General features: G+C 40.7%; 1 protein-coding gene across 2 annotated transcripts in view; it reads left to right on the plus strand.

The window, feature by feature from the left end:
- Positions 1-3,858: 3,858 nt before the first annotated feature.
- Positions 3,859-21,967, plus strand: part of Tek (TEK receptor tyrosine kinase) — a 94,886-nt gene continuing 76,777 nt past the window's right edge. For both annotated transcript variants that reach the window (XM_090330076.1, XM_090330077.1), the window contains exon 1: positions 3,859-4,038. In XM_090330076.1, the coding sequence (XP_090186202.1) occupies positions 3,987-4,038 (52 nt within the window). In that variant the 5' untranslated portion in view covers positions 3,859-3,986. The remainder of the gene's footprint in view (positions 4,039-21,967) is intronic.

Consider the following 21,967-nt stretch of genomic DNA (forward strand, 5'->3'; position numbering starts at 1 on the left):
CTAGAACGTAGGTACCCTTGAGTTTGTTCCAAGCCCTTACATTCATGTTTATTTGACTTGGGGCCAGTGGACCTTCAAAAGCTTTAGCTGCCATAATACTAAAACAGAGCACATTTTCGGTTCTCCCAGACTTTCACAGGAACACAGGTACAAAGCCATCATCATCTTTGCAAGGACAATATGAGAGGACCTGGGAAATCAACTTGAGGATGTTAAGAGCAGGACAATTTATTTGATCATTTTACACTTAATGATAGAACCAGGAAAGAAAACAGGCACATAAAGTCTAAATCATTCTACACTTGAGGACACAGGACTAGAGATGGCAAGTGACTTGCCTAAGGCCTCCCAGGCAGATCATAGCAGAGCAGGGACTAGAATTCCACACCGGGGCATAGTGATTTAGGCCTGTGATCTCAGGATGATGACAAAGGATCATGATTTTCAGGTCGGCCTCACCTACATATTGTGATTCTGTCAATAAAAACAAAACAAAACTTGCTAGCTATGTCCTTTGCCATACAGAAGCTCTGCAGTTTAATGCAGTCCCATTTATCCAAATTTTCTTTGATTTGTTGTGTTTCTGGGTCTTTATTAAGAAAGTTTTCAACCTGTGCCAAAGAGACCTAGTGTATCTCTGATTCTTTCTTGTAAAGTTTTCAGTCTTTGATCCATTTGGAGTTAATCCTGGTTCAGGGTGACATAGAAGGATCCAACTTTAGTTTTCTGCAGGTGATTAACCAGTTCTGCCAGCACCACTTGTTGAAGAGGCTGTCTTTCTTCTATTCTATTTTTCTTTTTGGCTCCCTTATCAAAGATTAGGTGGCCATAGGTCTGTGGGTTGATTCTGGTCTTCAGTTCTATTCCATTGGTCCTCAGGCCTGTTCTTGTGCCAGTACCAAGCTGTTTTGGTTACTATAGCTCTGCAATAGAGTCTAAAGTTTGGTATTGATATTCCTCCAGCATTGTTCTTTCTGCTAAGAATTGTTTTTGCTATACAGGGTCTTTTATTATTCCACATGAAATTTTGAATTACTTCTTCTATTTCCTTAGGAAATGACATTGGGATATTGATGGGTATTGCATTGAATTTGTAGATAGCCCTTGGAAAGACTGCCATTTTCATGATGTTAATTCTTCCAATCCAAGAGCATGGGAGGTTTTTCCATTTCCTCAGTTCTGCTTTAATATCCTTTTTCAGGTTTTTATTATTAAGGTCCTTTACATTCTTAGTTAAGCTAATTCCTAGGTACTTTTTCTTTGAGGCTATTGCAAACGGAGTTGCTTTCCTGATTTCTGCCTCACTCCTCTCGTTGTTGGCATACAGGAAAGCAGTTGATTTTTTTTTGCCAGTCCTGGGCTTGAGCTCAAGGCTTGAGCCCTGTCCTTGGACTTTCTCAAGGCTAGAGCTCTACCACTTGAGCCTCAGCACCACTTCCAGCTTTTTTCTATGCATGGGGTACCGAGGAATTGAACCCCAGTCTTCATGCATGCTAGGCAAACACTCTACCACTAGGCCTAACTCCAGGCCCCAAAGCAGTTGATTTTTGAGGGTTAATTTTATACCCTGCTATCTTGCCAAGGGTTTGACTTAGCTTAAGCAACTTAGGAGTGGAGTCTATAGGGTTCTTTAAAAACAGAATCATGTCATCTCCAAAAAAAGGAAAGTTTCACTTCCTCTTTCCTTATTTGGATCCCCTTTATGCTTGCTTCTTGCCTTATAGCTCTGTCTAGAAATTCTAATACTATATTAAAGAGGAATGGGAAGAGTGAATATCCTTGTCTCGTTCCTGATGCTGCCATCAGAATGACATCACCCCATTTGTAAGGAAATGGAAAGACTTGGAAAAAATCATATTAAGTGAAGTAAGCCAGACCCAAAGGAACATAGGCTCAATGGTTTCCCTCATTTATCATAATTAGTACATACCTAGCACTTTCCTAGCAGAGGATTACAATAACTCAAAACCTAGATCCATAGGTCATATAGGATGAGACTAAATGAAGGCATCTCCAGGATATGGAAACAAGAGCATTATTTTGAATGATTGTTGTTATTAATGTATATGTTATTTCTCTACTCCTTTGTTGCCCTTTGGTTAATCTCATATTGCTACTGTATCTGACTTTGTTACCTGGTATGTTGTGTATATGTTTATCTGTTTATTTGAAATAAGAAAGGGAAGGGGGGAAACAAGATTATTGGGAGGGGTTGAGGGGAAGGAAATGGGGACAAAAACATAAGAAGGGGTATCAATGTGTGAGAAGTTAGGTACCCACTATCTGGCAAATGTAACTGCAATCCCTCTATACACTACCTTGATAAAAATAATTTTAAAAGAAGCTATAAAAACTAAAACAAGATAGAAAAGATGAAAGAAAGAGGTATCATGATCATTTTAAATAAGTGGTCTCAGGGCTGGGAGTTTGACCTAGTGGTAGAGTGCTCGCCTAGTGTGCACGAAGACCCGGGTTCAATTCCTCGGTACCACATACATAGAAAAAAGCCAGTAGTGGAGCTGAGACTCAAGTGGTAGAGTGCTAGCCTTGAGAAAGTCCAAGGACAGTGCTCAGGCCCTGAGTTCAAGGCCCAGACTGGCCAAAAAAAAAAAAAGTGGTCTCTATAAATGTGTGTGGGGGGCGGGGGTGAAGTCAGTGTTTGACATCAGGTGTGCTTAAAAAGAATCTGGAGGGAGAGGATTGTCCCTTTCATGATAAACCTGCACCAGAAATTAGTCTAGACCAGAGGCTTCTGCTTCTTCCTGTGGGGCTGGAGAAAGGAATGGACACATTTTTCCTCCTGTGTGAAGGCCGGTGATGAAGAGTACAGACTTTTCTGAAGTCAGTTCACACGGTGAATAAATAACGGATTAGGTAAGTTGAAGGTCTTTGAGCTCATTGTACCTAACATCACTCCAGTGGTTTCTGTTCTTTTTGCCCATGGACTCCCTGTGCATGGTGACTCTTTTTATTTCCACATAATCATGTGGTCACTCTTTTTATTTCCATATAATCACGTTGTGTGTTTCTTAGACTGTTTATTTTTAAGATTTTTGAACCTGATTTGCTTCTGAAACACTACTGGACCAATAACTATGAAATTATTTGTATGACAAAATCTTCCTGTGCCAAATTCTCCCAGAAATTAGATCAGCCTCCGATGAAATGTTAATAAAAACTAAAGCTGTAGCCAGTAGCATGCGTGTGCTTGGGCTCATGGCCAATCAACAGGCCATGTGTGTGAGGGCAGCCAGGCTTAGAGTTTGGATTGTAGTCTCTCGTGGCTTTGTGGAGGGTTCATCTCGCTGGTGAGCCCTGAAATGAATTGCTTTCCAGGTTGTGTTTTCGCATCATAGGGAACTTTTTTTCCTCTCTCCCAGTTCAACCCATGTGGGTTTCATAAAAAAACAAACCAACAAAAAAGCAAAAACTGTCTTCCACCCCCAAAGCCCCTTCTGTGGGGGATCCTAAGTGGACCCCAGAGGGTTGTTAGAGAGAAGGGTTGGCCCTGATTGCATACCACACATAGGTGGAGGGTTTGTTATTCACAGTTCCCCCGCCTAGGAGAGGACACCCCTATTGTTTCTGAAAAATGCTGACCAGGACTATACTTCCAACGAAAATTCCTCTATCCCTCCAAAGGCAGCAAAGGCAGGAGCTGAAGCTACAGATAAGTGTTTTGATGAATTGCAAGATGGATAGGACTTGCAGTGGCCCCAGCCCTGCTGATACCAAATGCCTTTAAGATACAGCCTTTCCCATCCTAATCTACAAAGGAAACAGGAAAAAGGAACTTAAAACTCCCTGTGCTCAGTCAGAAATGAGACTGTTACAGCCTGCTTCTGTGCTGTTCTTTCTTGCCTCTAACTTGTAAACAAGTGCTAGGAGAACATGCGAGTGGAAAGTAACAAAGCTCTGGGCTTTTGAAAGGATCTTGAGGACCTCATGCACATCTGTGGACGCTGGATGGAGAGATTTGGGGAAGCATGGACTCTTTAGCTGGCTTAATTCTCTATGGACTCAGCTTGCTCCTTTCTGGTAAGGTTTGGCTTTATTTGTGAATTTCATAGTATTAAAAAGTGCTTGTGACTAATGGACTGTCTCAAGCAAATCTTAGAGCTTGTCCTCCAGGGCATACAGTGGCATCCTATAGTGGCATTGACGCCGTTTCTCAGTGACTCTCAGTTAATAAATGCAAGTCCCTGTGGCATGAACTGATTTTTCTAGGGTGCTCTGCTTGGACCATCACCTTCTGTGCTGTCTCTTGTAGGTTCTTTGAGGATTGGTTAATTCATCCGAACTCTCAGTGATTTGAAGAAATTTCCTTACTAGTGTGCATTATTTTTTGTTCTTGTTCTGGAGTGTTTTTTTTTTCCTTTTCTTATTAAGAATAGGGGAGGTGAAACCCTAAAATAAAATCTTGTTTTACTTGCTTCAAAGAAAACCTTCTGTAATTAAAGAAAAATCATGCTTTTTTTTAACCATTTAAGGCAATATACAGATTCTCATTGTGAAATGAGAACCAAAATACTTTTCTGTCTAATCTGGGCTTTTTGCTTTATTTGATAGCTAGGATCAGAGATATTTAGGTTATATAATTTTCCTTTCAGTTTTAAAGATGTTTGGTATATAAAAATTCAGTGTTTATTAGCCCAAGAAAGCTAAAACTTTGTCAGATCACCCCAATTACTGGGCACAAATTAAGAAACATGAGAATGGTTGGCCAGAAGACCTTGGGCTTGGAATGTGTCCTATAGCCCAGGTATCCTGTTGAAAGTGGCTTTACAACCTGAGCTTCATATCCAATTACATGACTACTACTGATCTCTCTTCTTGGTTTGAAAACATTCTAATAAAGAATTGCATTGATGATATTGGACATGTATTTGAGGAAATTTTATTGAACGCAATTACAGGTTAACCTAAGGTATACTCTCTCTTTGCATATATATATATATATATATATATGTCAGTTATAGTATACTATAGGGTTACCTGATAGTAACCAAAGTTGATCCAAATATACATAAGTATATTTTTATGTTTTTCTAGTTTTGATGTACTCTGTTAAATGTTCAAAAATTAAAGTAATCCGGTAAGGTAATGCTGTTTCATATGGTTCATTTTATAAGTCTTCCGTTTGCTTTCAGCCACAAGTATTTTAAGATTTTGAATAATATTCTTAAGGGAAAGAAGGCATTCCTAAATTGTGGGACATGAGAGATTAGACTAAGGAAGGCTTCACTATTTATGCAGAAGTTGTTTGTAGCAATGCATAAATTATATTTCTCTAGTAACGCTCTCCTTTAAATAGTTCAGATTCTCTATGTTTGGTGTGCTTTCAAGTGCACTGTTTGCCAGTGACATGAAATCTGGAAGTGATTCTGCACTGGGATGAGAGCAATGCAGAGCCCCGGAGGCTGCAGCTGCTCTCACGTACCATTTATGTTAAATAATACACACACTCGCACCCACATAACAATGTTTTACTTCAGTATTTCCTCTATAATATTTATGTTAGAGGGATTTGCAAGAGAAGCTTAGAAAAGCTGTCATAAAGTAAAACAAAAAGATTTTCTGGTCCACACAATCACTCTGGTTCTCTGAAACAAACAAACAAAACAACCCAAAGCAGAGCAAAGCACAACAAAACAAAACAAAGCCAACCCCAGCTCTGACTTGAGGAGAGAAGGGACGGGGTGGGATGGGGGGTAGAGAATGTTCATGCTCTCATTAGAAGTCAAGAGTGAGCTAACACAGCTAGTGGTTAGGTGGGTGTGTTGTATCAAATGCAAATGTGCACGTCTAATCTAAACCCTCATGACCACAAATACTCTGACAGTGGGGCAACTCTAGGAACATGAGTCCAGCTTGCTTATGTCTCCACCATAAGATCCCATTCAAGTCGGCTCCTCTGATAGACTAGAGGAGGAAACTTGTGGCTTCTGGTTTGTTCTATCCAGTCCAAGAGGTAAGTTCACACACCTCTTTTTTCCTTTTTCCTAAGCAAACAGAACTATATATACCCTATTTGCCTTAATCAAGGTGCCTCTGGGTGGTACAGCTCATAAGAGATTGGAAGAGCAAAGTAATTTTAAGGACTTTTTCTCCCTCAACCTCTCCTAGATGACCCCCTGAGAATCGAAGAATAATCTCAGTTCCAAATACGTTCAAGTATGCATATTACTTTTTCTCTACTTTTCCTTTTCTCTACCTTTTCCTCCCTCATCCTCACCAGACCAAAAGGCTTGTCTAAAAGAGTTGTGAATACAAAACTGACTTTCTCCTTTACCACAAAGTATCTGTCATGGTCACTGCTGCATACCTTCCCACCTCTTCCCTGTTACATTTGACATCTTACGCAGCTAGATTTAGAGACAGCAGAGATCTCGTCTGAGAAGTCAGAGGAAAAGCAGTGACACTTAGTCAGGATCATGGTCTCAGGTGAAACTTCCTCAGTAGAGCTGGACTTGAAAGGTTAAAGTTCAATTCTGAGTAGTGTAGAGGCTGGGATTGGAGACAGCCTTGTGATTATTCTCAAGCAGAACAGGGTGGCTTCCTTTATGGGTGCTCCTTCTTCAGCGTTGTCTTCGTTGGGAGATCTTAGCACTTCCCTTCTCTTAAGAGAGATTCCCGGATGAGTCTATTTCTTTTTTCATTACTTACTTATTTATTTATTTATTTTTTTGTTGGTTGTGGGGCTTAAACTCAGGGCCTGGGCACTGTCTCTGAGCCTCTATGTGCTCAAGGCTAGTGCTCTACCACTTAAGCCACAGCAGCACTTCCAGTTTTGGAGTGGTTAAGTGAGATAAAAGTCTCAAGGGGACTTTTCTGTCCAGCCTGACTTTGAACCACAATCCTCAGATCTCAGCCTTCTGACTAACTAGGATTATAGACATGAGCCACAGGAGCCTGGCATGGCTTTCTTATTATCATTTATTTCTGAGGCTTCATCCCTCAGAAAACATATGTGGGCCAGGCACTGATGGCTCACACCTATAATCCTAGGTACTCAAGAGTCTAGGATCTGAGGATCGTGGTCCAAAACCAATTTGGGCAGGAAAGTGGGGTCTCTACTCGACTAATGTCATTCATTTCATCCTGCCTGAGCCAACACTTCCTCTTAATGCTCTTCTAATTCTGCTCAGGCCATGTGGGCCGTGTCTTTGAGATATGGGCATGTATATTTAACCCAATTAGCGTCTAAAACCCTGAACAACATTTTATTAAATGAAGTTTATTAAATGAAGTTTTAATAGTTGTCGTAGCAAGTTGACACTCCACAGCTGACCAAAGGAAAAAGGAAATGGAGAAAGGATTTCAGCCATGTTGACATAACAATACTAATGATACCACATCAACTTCATATACATTGTAAGTACTATTCACTCATAAAAGGGAAGTATATATTAAATATTTAATATAAAAAAGTCAAAAGAAAATTTCATATTTTTAGTGTAAAACATAAAGGATACCTTCATAAAAAGGTACTTAACCAGATGTTTATTTAAGATCAGCTATTGAACAATTGTTGGATATTACTCATAACACAGGCATACTTTTTCTTCAGTAAACATATATCAGTCTTGTTTATGCCAATTTTCATTCATTCATTCATTCATCTATCTTTTTGTTAATGGTGACTCACTGAGGGCTTACTTGGGGCCATGTTTTACTGTACGGAAACTCAGACTATAAACAAGGATGGGTCATTTCCTCTTTCAATTTGTGTGTATATGCGTGTGTGTGTGTGTGTGTGTGTGTGTGTGTGTGTGTGTGTATGTGCATTTGTGTGTTTGTTGGTCCTGGGTCTTAAACTAAGGGCCTGTGCAGTGCTTCTAAGAGTTGTTTCCAAGTGCAGTGCTTTACCACGTTTCCACTTGTGGTTTGTTGGTGGTTAATTGGAGATAAGTGTCTCATGGACTTTCCTTAACCAGTGTGGCTTCAAACTGTGATCCTCAGAACTCAGCCTCCTGAGTAGCTAGGATTATTGATGTCAGCCACAGCTCATATGTAGTGGCAAGAAATGGGCATTGGCAGGTGAGTTGTATATTTTTGTAATTAAATAATATAATGAGGCATTACACAAAGTAAAAAGGATTTAAAAAAATCTAAGGTTTTCAAAGATTATAAAAATCCTTATTAGATCTGGTGCTATAAAATACAGTTGCAAATCTAAGGACCCTAGTGCTTGCTAGGCAAACATTATGTAACAACTCCCTAAATCTTCTGTGTGTGTGTGTGTGTGTGTGTGTGTGTGTGTGTGTGTGTGTGTGTGTTGGTCATGGGACTTGAACTCAGGACCTGGGTGCTGTCTTTGAGCTTGTTTGTTTTGCACAAGGCTAGTGGCTCTACCTGAGCCACAGCTCTACATCTAGCCTTTTCTTTTCCTTTCTTTTCTTTTCTTTCCTTTATAGTTTAGTGGAGATAATAGTTGATAGACTTTTCTGCCTGGGCTGGCTTTGAACCATGATCCTCAGATTTCAGCTTCCTAAGAAGGGTTGTAGGAATGAGCCTAATAACTCCTCAATTCTTCCTTTTTTTCTTTTTGCCAGTCCTGGAGTTTGAACTCAGGACCTGGGCACTGTCCTTGGACACATTTTGCTCAAGGCTAGCACTCTGCCACTTGAGCCACAGCGCCACTTCTGGCTTTTCTGTGTATGTGCTATTGAGGAATCAAACCCAGAGCTTCATGCTTGCTAGGCAAGCACTCTACCACCACTAGGCCACAATCCTGGCCCATAACTTCCCAATTCTTTTTTTTTATATATATTTTTTATTGTAATTAATAGAAGGGTTACATTATATTCACCAGATAGAAGGTGCATTACTTCACATACATTGATACACTTTCTCATGTCATGGTCCCCATTTTCCTCCCTCCACCCCTGCCCCTTGTTTTCCTCCCTTCCCTATCCGATTTCAAATAATCAAATACTCATATATACAATATATCAGATAACCAGGTGAAATACTGTAATAATTTGAGATAACCAAGGGACAGCAAAAGAAATGAGAGATAACATAGTACATTAAGGACAACAATCACTCATTATATGGCTTTTGTTTCTATATCCTGGAGGTCCTTACATTTAGCATCATTCTATATGGCCTTAGGAATCTACATTTTGTTCTATTGTAAATCTCTGCTAGGAGAGCCCAAGGTTTCTACTGATTACGACAAATGAGGGAAACCATTGAGCCTATGTTCCTTTGAGTGGCTTACTTCACTTAATATGACTTTTTCTAAGTCTTTCCATTTCCTTACAAATGGGGCAATGTCATTCCTTCTGACAGCAACATAGAATTCCATTGTGTATAAATACCACATCTTGTTGATCCACTCATCAACTGAGAGGCATCTGGGTTGGTTTCATATCTTTGCTATGGTAAATAGTGCTGCAACGAATATCGTTGTGCTAGTGGACTGATTGAACTCCCCAATTCTTAAACACAATATTTAAGGAGGTATACTGACCGGTGGAATATACATGGTCCTCAGCAGAGAGCTTATCTAGCATGTATAGAGCCTTATTTTGATCCTTGTAATGAATAAATAAACTACAATAAATAAATAAACAAATGTTAATGTCATATACTATCAATCTCCTTAATTGCTAAGTTTAACATAAATAAAATGAATTTCATTTGAAAATCACATTTAGGTTGGATTTTTCATCCTGTTCACGTTTCTAAACAGTTGTGGATATCGCCAAAAATCACAGCCAATTTTAGTTGTGTGTTATATGCAATTTTTAAAGCCAAGATAAAAAGAGAAACAAGAACTCACATTAGGTTAGGGGGAGCAGTTTATAAAGGGAGTGGTGAAGTTATAGGGTAGCCTGGGGGAGGAGTAAAGTTGGAATGCTAGGATGAGAGTATTGAATTGAAGTTGGGGTCAGATCAGGAAGCTCCTTGGGGACTCTTTAGAGTCTTGTACCTCACTGTGTATGTTAAAATTTATCAGCATGCATGTCCTATCGTATTTGTGTTGTGCACTTGGAAGATTAATAGTGTGGAGGATAGATTACAGTGACAGAAATTGTCGACCAGGGCCAACTGGGCTTTTCAACATTCCAGGGAAGGAGCATATGGGGTGGAACAGAGAGCTTTTTCAGGAGCAGTGTAATGTTTTCTCCTCCTTGCTCAGGAGAAGGTAATGCAGCATTGATGGTTTGTTGTGTTTGGAGGTTAATAGGGAGGAACATGCAGTTTGGATAATGGTAGCACCATTTCCTGTATGTGGGGGGGGGGGAACAGAAGGAAGGTCAGAGATGGGCTTGGTTGGAGTAAATAATGGTTTTGTACATACTGATTTTGATGTTACATGTAAAGAAATATTTAGTTAATTTGCTTCTTCAGATGTGAAGATCAAAAGAAGAGAATTAAGTAGCAGGGATTAAGCCATGGAAATCTTTTAGTTTATGGTAAGTAAATCCAGGGGCATAGATATAAACCAGGAGCTAAATGAAAAGAAGAGAAGGAGGAAAATGGCTAAACAAGCAAGAACAGTCAGATTTCCATCCTGGGAGATTAGAGACTTTGGTGTGGTACTCACAGAAGGAGAGAGGTTGTTGCTGTTGTTGTCTAGGAGAGAGTTGTTTTTTAAGTATAATTTTGTTATTGAGGTGCACAGAGGGGTTACCATTTCATAACTCAGTTAATGGGCACATTTCTTTTTGGACAATGTCCCTCTGTCCTCCATTTTCCTCATTTCCCCCCTCCTTTCCTTGCCCACAAAGGAGGAGAGAGTTTTAAGAAGGAGACAGTAAGATGCAGGAATCAGGGTACTTGCACCTGGACCAGTTCACAGATACGTATTTTAAGAGCCAGCTTCCCCTGGCAGCATGATGGAACCAGAATTGGGCGGGGTGTCAGCAGCTCAGCTGGCGTCACTCCCAGCCTTCAGGAAAGGGAACGTCCAGAGTCACCTCCCTTATTTCTGGAATTTCAGACTGATAACCCAAAATTCCCGCCAGTCTGGCCACTCTTCCTTAACTCACATCACACGTGAAGAATACTTTGTTAAGATCTAGAAATCTCCTGTGTTTCCCCGCCATGTTCCTCCCCCAAAATTCTAGGAGTAGGTATAAAGACGAGGACCTGCCCATGAGTCAGAGTTCTGAGTCTTCAACATATCTGACCACAGGGTAGGGCTTTACTATGAACTGGCAGTTTCACCTCCCACATGGTATGTGTGTGTGTGGGGGGGGTGACAAAGACGGGAGGAATTTGAAGGCCCCTCACAGGGGCTAGTTAGGTATCTGAGGTGGGGGGTGTTGTGGGCCACTTGTGCTGGTTGCTTGTTACAAACCCCTTGTCCAGGGCTTGACCAGTGAGGGGTGTGTGTGTGTGTGTGTGTGTGTGTGTGTGTGTGTGGGCACACCCAGCCCAGCAGATCTGTCAGCTTTCCCGCTTTTGTTAGAAGGTGATATCATGCTTCCTGGGGGGAGCACTGGAAGACAATGCCTGCCACTTTCCTCCAGATACAATAGGCGGAGTCAGGAAGGCAATATTGACATTACTAGGGCCAGAGAGGCACTGGCTGCTCTCTGGCCATCAGATGGCAAACCAGCTTAACCTTGGCACACAGGGGCCTGGGTTGTGCAAGGCGTCTGGCTACAAAGCCAAAGGAGACTCCACCCTAGGGACCGGAGTACTTGAGACATCTGGGAATCTAAAATGGGCTTCCAATGTTGATCCCTGTGTCAAAAACAACCACAAAACAACAACCCTACCAGTAATAATGAAAACAACTACTATGGAGTGAATGGTGAATGAACGAATGAATGAATGAATGAATGAGCTTGAATCTGAGCTTTCATGTGTCATAACCCTTATGCCCACTAGTTATTGTTAATCTTTGTCTGAACAGAGATAATCAAGGCTCACAAAGGTTACATGACCTGCCCCTACCCTTCCTCCTTTTCCAAACCTGCCATGGGATTCTGACAGGACTGCCAATCATGGATATAGAATATCCCATCCACATAACCATAGAAATTGGTTCACACAGAGGAGGAAAAAGCGTCAGCCATTTAGATTCTTTCCTACGTAACTCATGAGGACTTTGAAAGCAAAGTCCTTTCTTTTGCTTCTCCGAGGACACTGTTGGCCTTTCTTATCCACTTGAAGGAAGCTGGTGTTTGGTAAGAAAACAATGAGCCCCAAACGCAGAACAGAACCACAACAGGCTATCTCATCATTTTTGATCCTTGAGTCAACAGGTTGAGATCAGAAACCTGTCTCTGCCTCTTCCAGTTATTTGGGTCAGTTTCTTTTTCTCTGCTTGGTTTATTTTGTGTTGGGTTCTAGTTCTAGAAAGGGAACCTAGCTGAAGGATCACATACCTCAGTGGAATATGATGTAAGCTGAGAATGACCTGAACCTAAGTCCTGAGTTCTCTGTCAGTTAATTCTTGGGCTTCTGCTAAGAATCTGGATTGTCAGATGGGAGGAATTCCTTTGTACAGCTTAGCTAGCTTCAATTTCTTTTCTCAGGGTCTTGACTGGCTGAAGCTTTAGCATGGTTTATTATCCATAGGTCCTCACCTCATTTATTCTAAACCTATTGCTTTCTAGTTATTGACAACTTAATGGATCAAAGTGGAATTTGTCTCCCTTCTGATTAAACTTCTTTCTGGATGTTTGGACCCATCCTGGAAAGAGAGAGAATGTGTGGGTTTGGAGGGAACAAAGGAAAGAGGGAGGGGAAAAAAAAGGAGAATGTCTCTCCATTTCAATGCTTTTTTTCTTCTAGCTTCTTTTAGTCTGAATTCTTCTTAGTGTCCATGGTCCTTGTATTTGAAAAGCACTCATCTTCTGGGGTTGATATAAACATCTATGTATTTTGTTCTTTGTAGCTCCCACTTCAGATCATAGAGAACAGTGGAGGTAGTTAGTTGTCATCAGCAGTTATTCAGGAGTTAGTCTTTGCCTGCACTGGGTCCTTGTGACTCCGTTCCTTGTGCTACAAGGAGAGGTGCTCTCGTTATACTCAATATTTACTTTCAAACCTCTATGACATTGTGTATGCCATCTCCTCTTCACTTGTCCACCATATATATTGGAGGTTTAGGTCAGATATCATTTCTTCCAAGAAGTCAGTCTTGACATCCTTGTGTAAATTAAATCTAGGAGTGCAAAAATACATCCTGAGGGCAAACTTTAGTTTCCCTGGGAGGTGACTTCAGGGCCTTAAGATGATGCATTTGGAGAATGGACTTATGAAAGGATGCATGATCAATCCTGTCAGAATTGTTATCCAGGGAACCAGAGGAAAGACATGCATCAATTGCATGCTTTTATTCAAGGGTTAATTCATGGATATAAAATCTTGACACTTTCTGCATGGAAGGAAGTGAAAAGTATTTGAGTGGCTCTAGTAGAGCTATGATGAGATTGTACGTGTTCAAACCTCAGAACTGGCCTCAAGTGCTGGGTTCACAGTGGGGGTTCAGAGGTGTTAGTCATGGCAACCTTGGATTGCTTTTGATGAATGACTGAGAACATTAAATTGCGGTTCAGAATTGATTTATTGGCTTTTCCCATTGGACTCTGAGTGGTGTTTGGCATGTCACTGTTCTTAGGCATGCCCAGTGCTCCACTGCAGCCAGAGAAGTGCTTTAGTAGGAATCAAAATATGCTTCCCTTGATGCCTTATGTAGACTACTGCTGGCCTGTAAAATGAGAGTATGTGGTGCTTAGTATTTACCTGCATATACTATACTAAGTTTCTACTAATTTATACACAGATTTATGCATATATGTATCATATCCTCCATGTGATTACATGAGGCTAATTTCTAAAGAGGCTAAGGAAAAAGCTTAGTTAATTGATAATAGGGCTGTTACAATAATTGTGAAGGTTGCATATTGGGTTAGTGTGTTAATGATGGACAAAGCAGAGGTCTGTCTCATAACAGATACTGTGCTTTCTCTGGACATGATCTAGAAATTACTTGAATTAAGGAATTATTTTAGGTTCCTAAGCATATTGTAGAAGGCTAGAAAATTTGAGGGAGGGATGGGGCACATGCTGTTATTTAGAACAGCAGAAGATTAGGATAGTCAGACTTCAAAGATTATAACGTCTTCACAGACTACCAATTTAAAGACAATCATAAATTCTTTTTGACCTTTTTTAAAAAATTAATTACTATATATTTTTCAAAAGATAAGTTCTCCTTATATTTCACCAGGCTGGTCCTGACTGCCTGTGCCAAGTGGTCCTCACAGGAGGATTGACTCTTAACCTCCCAAGTAGCTGTGACTATAGGTGTGAACCACCAGGAGAAGCTCTTTCTTTTGACATGAGGTATTACATGGAGCTAACACTTGTATCTTAAGAAACACTGTTTTAGATGAGTGCTGGTGGCTCATGCCTGTAATCCTAGTTATTCAGGAGACTGAGATCTGAGGATTGTAGTTCAAAGCCAGCTCAGGCAGGAGAGTTTGTGACAAACGACTTCCAGAAAGTAGTAGCTAAATCACTGTTAATGATTACTCATGTACTTTTGAGTCATTCAAAGTTTGGATCCTTTGTGCATGGCACAGTTGTCTGACTGTCCTTCTGGCTCCACAAGGTGGGGTGGCAATGCTTCTTGCTTCAAGTTATGTGGGTTGTCTAAATGGCTTTGTTTTTACTTCCTCTTTATTGGATTAGCAGATTATCTTGGGCATTTGTTTTTCTTGGTGATATTAGAAGCCCAGGAGGGTTAAGTGGACACAGGGAAATGAATGAGGTTTCTTAAGGCCTTGGCTCAGAACTTGTACACTGTTAAACCTAAATCTAAAGGTTGAGAAGGAGGACAAAGAAAGTATGTGGATGCATGGAGGGATGAAGGGAGGAAGGCAGTGATTTGACTGATAGCAATACTGGCTTTGATGGTGAGATAAGACAGTTGGCTTCCTCCATAAAGCCTGCACCACAATGGTATCTATGTCATGAAATTTAGAGGGAAGAGTGAGTTAATCCACCTAAATCATTTGGAACAATGCTTACATTTAGAAAACACTAAGTAGATCTGTATGTCACCAGTTTTACCTATCTAACCATCACTACCACTATTCATGTATGAAGGAGGCTGAGAGAAGGATTAGCTACCCAATTTCCTAGTAGCTACCCAATTTCCACCCACAGAAAGACTCGAAAGAGTGATCTTCTGCAGGGTCCCAAGCCACTCAAATACACACACACAGACACACACACACACACACACACACACACACACACACACACACACATATTCCTATTCTCTTTCTCCTAAGTGCTTCATTGCCAGAGACCCAAGGCCTCTGGCAGCCTGAGCTTGCTCTGTGCTGTGTGGCTCTCCCAGGTCCCTCCAGCCTGTGCATCTCACACCCAGAATCAGCACTTCTTGCCACGCAAGCCACCTGCCAAGAGGTGTGGAACTGAAGCCAAACACGCACAACAGCTGCAGAAGCTCAGCCACATTTACAGGCCCAAAGGAATCTCATACCAGGCCTGGACATAGCCATGACCACGGAGTGACTCTAGAGAGCATAAGCCATTGGCAAACTATGATTCCAACATGAGTAATGCATGAGTCCCACCAGCTGCAGGACTGGGATCAAACAAAAGGCAGTGTTGTTGGCAGCCAGGGGGAAAATCGCCATTAAGTGCAGTGCTGTTTTCCCACTGAGGCCAAGGAGAGCCAGTGACTTGGACTAACTTCTATTAAGAGAGCCTTTTCCCTTTTCCTATAATCACTATCTGGTGGTGAAATTCCTCGATATAAGCTTTACTAAGTACACTGTTGCACCTTCTGGCCAAGTGAGTAGGAGGATAGGTGCCATAGACAGATAGTTTGGATTTGAGCCCCATGTAACAATGTGATAGCTATTTGACTTTGGACAAATCACTTCACGTTTCTGAGGCATGAGGGCAATGATGTTACTTGCCCTAAAGCACTGAGACAATTGCATAATATGAACTATGTTGAGTGGTTAGCAAAACACAAGCTCTGGAATTATTTCCCATCTCTCCCTGTGTGATGGGAAACACACTTAAGTGCTTTCCACAGTTTTGGTTATCTGGAGTAAACCTCAGCCACAGATACTACACAGAGAAGTCCAGAAACAAATAATTTACAAGTTTCAAATTTCCCACAAGTCTGACCTAAAATCATTTGCTCTTCGACTCTGTCTGCCCAGGTTGGGAGTCATGCCCTTTGGCCTGTCTAATACTCTATATCTACTTGCTGACTACCAGTTAAGTAGCCATGTTGGGAGCCAGTTCAGTAGTCACAGCATAATAGTTCTTGCGTTCAAGTGATCCTGAATAATGACCCCAAACGCTAAAGTAGTGGTGTTGGCTGTTTGGAGATGTTTCTAACAAAAAAAGCAATGCATGAGAAAAATACAAGATCTTGGATAAGTAAGGAAAGAAAAACATGTACTGAGGTTGCTAAGCTCTATAGTAAGAATGACTGTCAGCTAGGTACTGGTGGCTCCTAACTACTCAGAATCCTCAGGATTCTGATTTGAAGCCAGACAAATAGGAGGGACGCTTATCTCCAGTTAACCAGAAGAAAATCTGGAAGGGGAGAGTGGTAGACTGTCAGTCTTGAGCGAAAAAGCTAATAGGGAGTATAAGGCCCTGAGTTCAAGCCCCAGTACACACACACACACACACACACACACACACACACACACACACACACACACATACCTAGTCCTTTCTGGGGCTTGAACTCAGGGCCTGGGCACTGTCCTTGAGTGTCTTTTGCTTAAGGCTAACACTCTACCACTTGAGCCATAGTGCCACATCCAGCTTTTTCTATTTATGTGGTACTGAAGAATTGAACCCATGGCTTCATGCATACTATCAAGCACTCTCTCACTAAGCCACATTCCCAGCCTGAATTATGAATTTTTAAATTGTGCAGAAGGAAAAAAATCGTGCTAGTTTTGCTTCTGTCTCTCTAATGGCAAAAGTGATGCCCTTGTTATGTGCTATGGTCTTAATTAAGATGGAAATGGTATTAAGCTTTTGTATACATTAGGGAGAAATGGCACATTTAGGGTCTAATACGGCATCTCTCATGGATAAAGGGAGAGCTGTGGAGGTCATTCCAGTTCATCTGACCCCCTTTCAACACATCTCTCAGTCCTTTCTAGTCCATTGTGCTTAGTATTGGGTCAAATAACTTTGCATATATAAACACATATAAATATAAAATGTATATATAATATAAAACATATATTAATAAAATAGTTTGCTCCTAAGGATGTTGCTGCTCAGGTGTGATTTGCAGCTAGACATTCAGTAGATTCCTGTTATTCCTGGTAGTTAAATTCTATAAATTTATAGATGTATAAATTCTATAACTCATAAGCACAAGGCCCAATTCATGTAAGCCTCTGGTTATAACATTTCTATTAACAGACAAATTTATAATGCTATGTTTTGGTTTAAAGATAGATCATTTAATATGTGGCTGTCATTGACACTGAATACTTGGCCAGTAGTACTCCTGCCTGGATGAAGCTTATCTAACTCACATTTTTCTTCTGCATTACCTAGTAGGAATTTTTATTTTTTATTTTAATGTATAGAGGGATTAAAGTTATATTTGCCAGATAGAAGGTACATTACTTCTCACACATTGATACCCCTTCTCATGTTTTTGCCCCATTCCCCTGCCCCATCCCCTCCCCTCATTTTCCCCCCTCCTATTTCAAATAAACATATATATAATATACCAGGTAACAAAGTCAGATACTGTAACAATACGAGATTAACCAAAGGGCAACACAAGAGAAGAGAAAAAGAACATAGTACATTAAGCACAACAATCACTCATAATTAAGTTCTTGTTTCCATGTCCTAGAGGTCCATCAATTCTAGCAGGCATCTTTTGCTTGGGAGTGCTAGATAACATTTTAGCATTACTACTAGGGGCCAATGCAAATGGTGAAATTGTCAACAAAAAGCACAAAAAAGGCAAAAAATGTGGCACTACACATATCACAGAGCAGATGCTTATTTGTAGTAGGACAGATGAACAGAAAGAAGCGTGCTGGACTCAGCTGGGAACTTATGTATCGGCAGAATCTACGGATGTTCAAATGGCTGGGAAAAACTCGCAGCGAGTATGGATTTTGAAGTCACAAATCCATGTTAGCAATGGGGAAGACACATAGATATAGGACTTGTGAATAATGAACCTAGCCTGTGTATCCATAAGACTAGGTAAGTCCAGACCGCAATGAAGTGTCCACCAAACTAAAGAGCCAACACAGTTCAAATCGCCTAGGTGAGAAAGACATTGGCTCAGCCTGTTGCAATCAGGCTCCATTAGCAGTTGCCCATGTCTCCAGACTCAAAGGACATTTCTTTTCTTTCTTTTCCTCCCTCCCTCCCTCTCTCCCTGCCTTCCTTCCTTTCTTCCCTTCTTTCCACGTCATGGGGCTTGAACTCTAGGCCTGGACATTGTCCTTGAGCTCTTCAGCTCAAGGCTATCACCCTACCCCTGGGCCTGTGCATTGTCCCTGGGCTCTACAGCTCAAGGCTACCACCCTAACCCTTGAGCAACAGCACCACTTCTGGTTTTCTGGTGGTTGGTTGGAGATAAGAGTCTCATGAACTTTTGTGCCTGGGCTGGCTTTGAACCTCAATCCTCAGATCTCAGCCTTTTGACTAGCTAGGATTACATGCATGAGCTACCATGCCTAGCTCAAAGAGCATTTCTAAGAAAGGAGACATGAGTGATAGAAGCATGGGGGGATGAAACTGTGTCAATTGCAGATTCCCAAGACTGGGCTAAGGGTGGAAAGTTTTCTTGTCTTGGTCACTGCAGTGAATCCCAAGTACAGGTTTGACAGGATTCCCTGGAACATAGATTTTCTTATTCACATCCATTCCAAACATGACCCACCACTTTATTTTTTTTTAAATTTTCTAAACTTCAAATGGTTGTATGAGAAAGTTACAATTTAAAATGTCCATCGCTTCTTAATCACAAGAATAGTAAATTATAACCACAACTGAGAGGCTGTATTTTTTCTTTCATCCTCTTCATGAAGCTAGTAAAATAATCAGAAACAATGATACATCTCCTATTTACAAAAGGATATGCTATTATTACCTGTTAATAATTTATTTATTCTTTCATTGATATAATAACTCATTTTAATCTTCTCAATGGTCTTTTTTTAATCATAGCTTCTATTGTCCCTGTAAAGTACTTTACAGAGGGGTTACAGTTATATAAGTCAGGTATTGAGTACATTTATTTTTGAACAATGTCACCTCTTCCCTTGTTTTCTTTCAGCTTTCCCTTCCCCCCACCCCGCAACAAGTTTTTTTGTTTTTGTTTATTTTTTATAAAAAGGTGAGTTTATTGGGGCAGTAGATGGTGAACTGACCAGCCAGGGACACAGCGCAGACTCGGGAGCTGACACTGTGACCCTGCAACAAGTTTTGTAGTTCATTTTCAACATAGTGTCTAGTGAGTATCACTGCTGCATTGTTTTCCATTTGTCCCACCATTTCTGCATTCCCTTACCCTCTCCTAAACAGATAAACAAACTTAAGTACCTGACAAAATGTACAGAATTAAAAAACAGCAATAAAGGAGAAAACAAAACCACAAAAACATACAAATAACAAAAAAGCCCTCTTGTTTCCATTTCTTGGAGTTCATTTTGATAAACACCATTTTATATCATGGCCCAAAACTTTATACAATCTGACCCCATAGAGTTAGTAGCACGATGTTTTTGATAGGTCAAAGAGGAAGGTGAATTGTACTGTGCCGTATGTGAAACAGTACATTGATGATACTATATCTCCAACTCTCAGCCTGCTCCTTGGTCTTCTCTCTTCCATAGCCTCTGCTCTTCCAGGCAATGCCACTTTTACAATCCTGACTGTTCACCCCACCTATAGTAGGGTGTGCAGGGCATTGTATTGTTAGATAAGTAGTAAATGGCTTTCAGCTTTTGCTCCATTCTCAGCTCCAAGTGGCTCATCCAAAGATCCTCCCTGGAAAACATTCTCCCCCATACTTTAGGATAAGCAATGAAGAAGTGCAAGGTCCCTGATGACGTGCCCCTCCCTGTTCCTGCCTCCTTGGCAAGTCAGGCTTCCTAGCCTAAGTGCTTTCTCATCTTAGAAGCATGATCTCTGGATTCTGTAGTTTCTGGTGGGCCTAGCCCTCACCACACCAGAGATCCAACACATGATTGAATTTCCACAAAACTGATGACTTGGGGGAAAAGAGACATCTCTGTAATGCTTACTTTTACAAAACGGATATGCACATTGGTTACTATTTTCTTACCTATCACTTTCACCCCATGTGTTCTAAACATTTCTTCTTAATACTTCTCACCAACCTCTCCCCACCCTCCAGTATATCCATTTTGAAACAACAGAATAATAGTAAGTTTGCTATCAAGACATAAGGGTATCATCGGTGGTATCCACAAAACACTCTGTTAAAAATGAACTATAGAAATGCAAGTCCAATCAAACCCAATCCAACCCAGTCTAGGAAAGATAAGACTCAAGGAATAGAAACTGAGAGAGGCCTTCAATGACCTTTGCCCTATTCAACAAGCTAGTAACAGAGAGCTCTTTAATTTAATTCTTCGTTTGGTGTTTGAAAGCTCTAGCAAGTTTGCTAATTGGCTCAACTAAAACTTTTTTTTTTCCTGTGACTTTTCATCCTCAGAAAAAGAAAAAAAAAGAGATGAACTATAACTTGTGAATGGAAATTGGGGGAAACTGAGAGACAGCGAAGGCAGGGGTGACATGTCCAAAAAGAAATGTACTCATTACCTGACTTATGAAATGGTAAGCTCTCTGTGCACCACCTCTGTAGTAAGAATAAATATTTAAAGAAAGCTGTAATCTTCAGCAGGAGGGATTTCAGAAAATTCTGGAAAAGCCCAGCAGTATCTTAGGAATAGCTCTACAAGATCTTAAGGCAAAGTCAAAAGCTCTAATAACAGTGAAGGGTAGTCCTAAGACTTTGTAAACATAGATCCACAGATAGAAAGGCCAGAATCATACCTCATCTCACAGAATGCTCTTTGAATATCTTATAAAATGCAAGCCATTGGAGAAAGGATTATTAGTTTTAGGAAAATTGGCCTTCTGTTTGGAAAAAAGAATTACTTAAAAAAGCAAAAAAAAAAAAACCATAAAGAGAAAAATTCTTGTAAGCAGGGCACAGTGGCTCATGCCTGTAATCCTAGCTACTTCAGGAGGCTGAGATCTGAGAATCAAGGTTCAAAGCCAGCCCAGACACAAAAAGACCTGAGATTCTTATCTCCAATTAACCTCTAGAAAACAGGAAGTGTGGCTTGGCTCAAGGGTTAGGGAGGTAGCCTTGAGGTGAAGAGATCAGGGACAGTGCACAGGCCAAGATCAAGCACCATGACCCATCAAAAAGAAAAAAAACTTGTAAAGATATTGTAAATAAAAATTAAAGTAATATTAATAATTAAAAAAAACAGTTCAGGGAGTATGGCCTAATGGTAGAGTGCTTGCCTAGTATGCACAAAACCCTGGGTTCCATTCCTAGATACCATGTACACAGCAAAAGTTGAAAGTGGTGCTGTGGCTCAAGTGGCAGAGCACTACCCTTGAGAAAGCTCAAGAACGGTGCCCAGGCCCTGAGTTCAAGCTCCAGGACTGGCAAAACAAAAAAATAAAAATGAAACGAAATAAAAAAAATAACAATGTTTAGTTGAAACTGAGCATGACTCATGCCACTATGAGGCTGAGATCTGAGGATCATTGCTTGCAGCCAGCCCAGATAGATTCCTAGCTCCAACTTACCACTAAAAAGCCAGAAGTGAAGTTGTGGCACAAATGATAGAATGCTGACCTTGAGCCAAAAGAAATCTAAAAAGCCCAGAGACAGAATCAGGCACTTAGTTCAAGTCCTAGGACTGGTACATGAAACATCATTACCACTGCCAACAACAACAAA

This window comes from Megascapheus bottae, chromosome 3 (genome assembly GCF_031878675.1).
Source record: "Megascapheus bottae isolate mThoBot1 chromosome 3, mThoBot2.hap1, whole genome shotgun sequence".
Lineage (NCBI taxonomy): Eukaryota > Metazoa > Chordata > Mammalia > Rodentia > Geomyidae > Megascapheus > Megascapheus bottae.